This window comes from Scomber japonicus, unplaced genomic scaffold, assembly GCF_027409825.1.
Source record: "Scomber japonicus isolate fScoJap1 unplaced genomic scaffold, fScoJap1.pri scaffold_703, whole genome shotgun sequence".
In the NCBI taxonomy this organism is placed as follows: Eukaryota; Metazoa; Chordata; class Actinopteri; order Scombriformes; family Scombridae; genus Scomber; species Scomber japonicus.
The window spans coordinates 5,006-10,000 of NW_026518753.1; the positions used below are offsets into that span (position 1 = coordinate 5,006).

At 42.2% G+C, this 4,995-nt stretch overlaps 1 protein-coding gene across 1 annotated transcript in view; it reads right to left on the reverse strand.

Moving 5' to 3' along the window:
* Positions 1-378: 378 nt before the first annotated feature.
* The window catches only part of LOC128354847 (sentrin-specific protease 7-like), a gene marked incomplete at its 5' end in the record, with an annotated part of 9,752 nt that continues 5,135 nt past the window's right edge, over positions 379-4,995 (reverse strand). The window contains 2 exon segments of the mRNA XM_053314990.1: positions 379-679; positions 1,855-2,005. Coding sequence (XP_053170965.1) covers positions 530-679; positions 1,855-2,005 — 301 coding nt within the window.

The window sequence follows — 4,995 nt, forward strand, 5'->3', positions numbered from 1 at the left end:
ATTGGTGCTCTGCAGGGGGGCGCTCCATTAAAAGCCCTGAGATTACCCCCCCCCCCCCCCCCGACACACACACACACACACACACACACACACACACACAAACACACACACAGTGATAGTAACCCAGTGACCTTTGACCTCAGCTGAAACAGCAGGGAGACGATCTGCTGCTCTGTGACATCACCGTTAATTAATCATCACAAAATAAAATTTAAAAAAAAAATTATAATAATAATAATAAAAAATAAATATTTAAATAATAATAAATATAATAATGATTAATAATAAAATGAATAATAATATTAAACACATTACTCATATGAATGTATTTAAATGATTTCTTGCTGTGAAGGAAGCAGAACGCAGTAATCACTGTAATCAAGTTTAAAGTTTATTAAAATAAAACATTTACAGAGATTCACACTTTACAAAATATATTATTATACCACATATATAAAGTATATTAACATATTAATATATTAATATAATATATTAAATCTAGAAAAATAGATTATAATTAATAGCAGGTTTAAAGGAGGCTGCTGTGATTGGTCCGTCGCTGCTGGCCGTCGTGCATCTTCATGATCAGCCGCCGGATCTCCTCGCGCTTCCTCCGAACCTGTTGCCGCGGAAACCAGCCGTCCAACCGCGGCGGGAGTTCAAAGTGCACCACCGGGTTCTGAGGAGCCAATCAGAGAGCTCGATTTACGCCGCTAGCATGAAGTACTAGTACCTCTAACAGTACTACAGTAAAGTACTAGTACCTCTAACAGTACTACAGTAACGTACTAGTACCTCTAACAGTACTACAGTAAAGTACTAGTACCTCTAACTGTACTACAGTAAAGTACTAGTACCTCTAACTGTACTACAGTAAAGTACTAGTACCTCTAACTGTACTACAGTAACGTACCAGTACCTCTAACTGTACTACAGTAAAGTACTAGTACCTCTAACTGTACTACAGTAGAGTACTAGTACCTCTAACTGTACTACAGTAAAGTACCAGTACCTCTAACTGTACTACAGTAAAGTACTAGTACCTCTAACTGTACTACAGTAGAGTACTAGTACCTCTAACAGTACTACAGTAAAGTACCAGTACCTCTAACTGTACTACAGTAAAGTACTAGTACCTCTAACAGTACTACAGTAAAGTACTAGTACATCTAACTGTACTACAGTAGAGTACTAGTACCTCTAACAGTACTACAGTATATAAGTGTACTGTACCTTTAAGAAGCTCTCGGCGTACTGTACCTTTAAGAAGCTCTCGGCGTACTGTACCTTTAAGAAGCTCTCTGTGTACTGTACCTTTAAGAAGCTCTCTGTGTACTGTACCTTTAAGAAGCTCTCTGTGTACTGTACCTTTAAGAAGCTCTCTGTGTACTGTACCTTTAAGAAGCTCTCGGCGTACTGTACCTTTAAGAAGCTCTCGGCGTACTGTACCTTTAAGAAGCTCTCTGTGTACTGTACCTTTAAGAAGCTCTCTGTGTACTGTACCTTTAAGAAGCTCTCTGTGTACTGTACCTTTAAGAAGCTCTCTGTGTACTGTACCTTTAAGAAGCTCTCTGTGTACTGTACCTTTAAGAAGCTCTCTGTGTACTGTACCTTTAAGAAGCTCTCTGTGTACTGTACCTTTAAGAAGCTCTCTGTGTACTGTACCTTTAAGAAGCTCTCTGTGTACTGTACCTTTAAGAAGCTCTCTGTGTACTGTACCTTTAAGAAGCTCTCGGCGTACTGTACCTTTAAGAAGCTCTCTGTGTACTGTACCTTTAAGAAGCTCTCTGTGTACTGTACCTTTAAGAAGCTCTCTGTGTACTGTACCTTTAAGAAGCTCTCTGTGTACTGTACCTTTAAGAAGCTCTCGGCGTACTGCAGCAGGTAGAGTCCACAGTCGCTGCTGTTGTCCTGCTGAGGAACTCGACAGCTGGAGCTCCGCATGCTGTCGGCTGTGAAGAGCCGCGGGGTTCCTCTCCTCACCTCCCACTCTACCTGCAGATAACTAACAATCATAATGTTTAATATCCTCACCTCCTTTCCTTCCTTCCTTCCTCTCCTCACCTCCCACTCTACCTGCAGATAACTAACAATCATAATGTTTAATATCCTCACCTCCTTTCCTTCCTTCCTTCCTTCCTCTCCTCACCTCCCACTCTACCTGCAGATAACTAACAATCATAATGTTTAATATCCTCACCTCCTTTCCTTCCTTCCTTCCTTCCTCTCCTCACCTCCCACTCTACCTGCAGATAACTAACAATCATAATGTTTAATATCCTCACCTCCTTTCCTTCCTTCCTTCCTTCCTTCCTTCCTCTCCTCACCTCCCACTCTACCTGCAGATAACTAACAATCATAATGTTTAATATCCTCACCTCCTTTCCTTCCTTCCTTCCTTCCTCTCCTCACCTCCCACTCTACCTGCAGATAACTAACAATCATAATGTTTAATATCCTCACCTCCTTTCCTTCCTTCCTTCCTTCCTCTCCTCACCTCCCACTCTACCTGCAGATAACTAACAATCATAATGTTTAATATCCTCACCTCCTTTCCTTCCTTCCTTCCTTCCTTCCTCTCCTCACCTCCCACTCTACCTGCAGATAACTAACAATCATAATGTTTAATATCCTCACCTCCTTTCCTTCCTTCCTTCCTTCCTTCCTCTCCTCACCTCCCACTCTACCTGCAGATAACTAACAATCATAATGTTTAATATCCTCACCTCCTTTCCTTCCTTCCTTCCTTCCTTCCTCTCCTCACCTCCCACTCTACCTGCAGATAACTAACAATCATAATGTTTAATATCCTCACCTCCTTTCCTTCCTTCCTTCCTTCCTTCCTCTCCTCACCTCCCACTCTACCTGCAGATAACTAACAATCATAATGTTTAATATCCTCACCTCCTTTCCTTCCTTCCTTCCTTCCTCTCCTCACCTCCCACTCTACCTGCAGATAACTAACAATCATAATGTTTAATATCCTCACCTCCTTTCCTTCCTTCCTTCCTTCCTCTCCTCACCTCCCACTCTACCTGCAGATAACTAACAATCATAATGTTTAATATCCTCACCTCCTTTCCTTCCTTCCTTCCTTCCTCTCCTCACCTCCCACTCTACCTGCAGATAACTAACAATCATAATGTTTAATATCCTCACCTCCTTTCCTTCCTTCCTTCCTTCCTTCCTTCCTCTCCTCACCTCCCACTCTACCTGCAGATAACTAACAATCATAATGTTTAATATCCTCACCTCCTTTCCTTCCTTCCTTCCTTCCTCTCCTCACCTCCCACTCTACCTGCAGATAACTAACAATCATAATGTTTAATATCCTCACCTCCTTTCCTTCCTTCCTTCCTTCCTCTCCTCACCTCCCACTCTACCTGCAGATAACTAATATATAACATGTTTAATATCCTTATCTCCTTTCCTTTCCTTCCTTCCTTCCTTCCTTCCTTCCTTCCTCTCCTCACCTCCCACTCTACCTGCAGATAACTAACAATCATAATGTTTAATATCCTCACCTCCTTTCCTTCCTTCCTTCCTTCCTCTCCTCACCTCCCACTCTACCTGCAGATAACTAACAATCATAATGTTTAATGTCCTCACCTCCTTTCCTTCCTTCCTTCCTTCCTTCCTTCCTCACCTCCCACTCTACCTGCAGATAACTAACAATCATAATGTTTAATATCCTCACCTCCTTTCCTTCCTTCCTTCCTTCCTTCCTCTCCTCACCTCCCACTCTACCTGCAGATAACTAACAATCATAATGTTTAATATCCTCACCTCCTTTCCTTCCTTCCTTCCTTCCTTCCTCACCTCCCACTCTACCTGCAGATAACTAACAATCATAATGTTTAATATCCTCACCTCCTTTCCTTCCTTCCTTCCTTCCTTCCTCTCCTCACCTCCCACTCTACCTGCAGATAACTAACAATCATAATGTTTAATATCCTCACCTCCTTTCCTTCCTTCCTTCCTTCCTTCCTCACCTCCCACTCTACCTGCAGATAACTAACAATCATAATGTTTAATATCCTCACCTCCTTTCCTTCCTTCCTTCCTTCCTTCCTCTCCTCACCTCCCACTCTACCTGCAGATAACTAACAATCATAATGTTTAATATCCTCACCTCCTTTCCTTCCTTCCTTCCTTCCTTCCTCTCCTCACCTCCCACTCTACCTGCAGATAACTAACAATCATAATGTTTAATATCCTCACCTCCTTTCCTTCCTTCCTTCCTTCCTTCCTCTCCTCACCTCCCACTCTACCTGCAGATAACTAACAATCATAATGTTTAATATCCTCACCTCCTTTCCTTCCTTCCTTCCTTCCTTCCTCACCTCCCACTCTACCTGCAGATAACTAACAATCATAATGTTTAATATCCTCACCTCCTTTCCTTCCTTCCTTCCTTCCTTCCTCTCCTCACCTCCCACTCTACCTGCAGATAACTAACAATCATAATGTTTAATATCCTCACCTCCTTTCCTTCCTTCCTTCCTTCCTTCCTCACCTCCCACTCTACCTGCAGATAACTAACAATCATAATGTTTAATATCCTCACCTCCTTTCCTTCCTTCCTTCCTTCCTTCCTCTCCTCACCTCCCACTCTACCTGCAGATAACTAACAATCATAATGTTTAATATCCTCACCTCCTTTCCTTCCTTCCTTCCTTCCTTCCTCTCCTCACCTCCCACTCTACCTGCAGATAACTAACAATCATAATGTTTAATATCCTCACCTCCTTTCCTTCCTTCCTTCCTTCCTTCCTCACCTCCCACTCTACCTGCAGATAACTAACAATCATAATGTTTAATATCCTCACCTCCTTTCCTTCCTTCCTTCCTTCCTTCCTCTCCTCACCTCCCACTCTACCTGCAGATAACTAACAATCATAATGTTTAATATCCTCACCTCCTTTCCTTCCTTCCTTCCTTCCTTCCTCTCCTCACCTCCCACTCTACCTGCAGATAACTAACAATCATAATGTT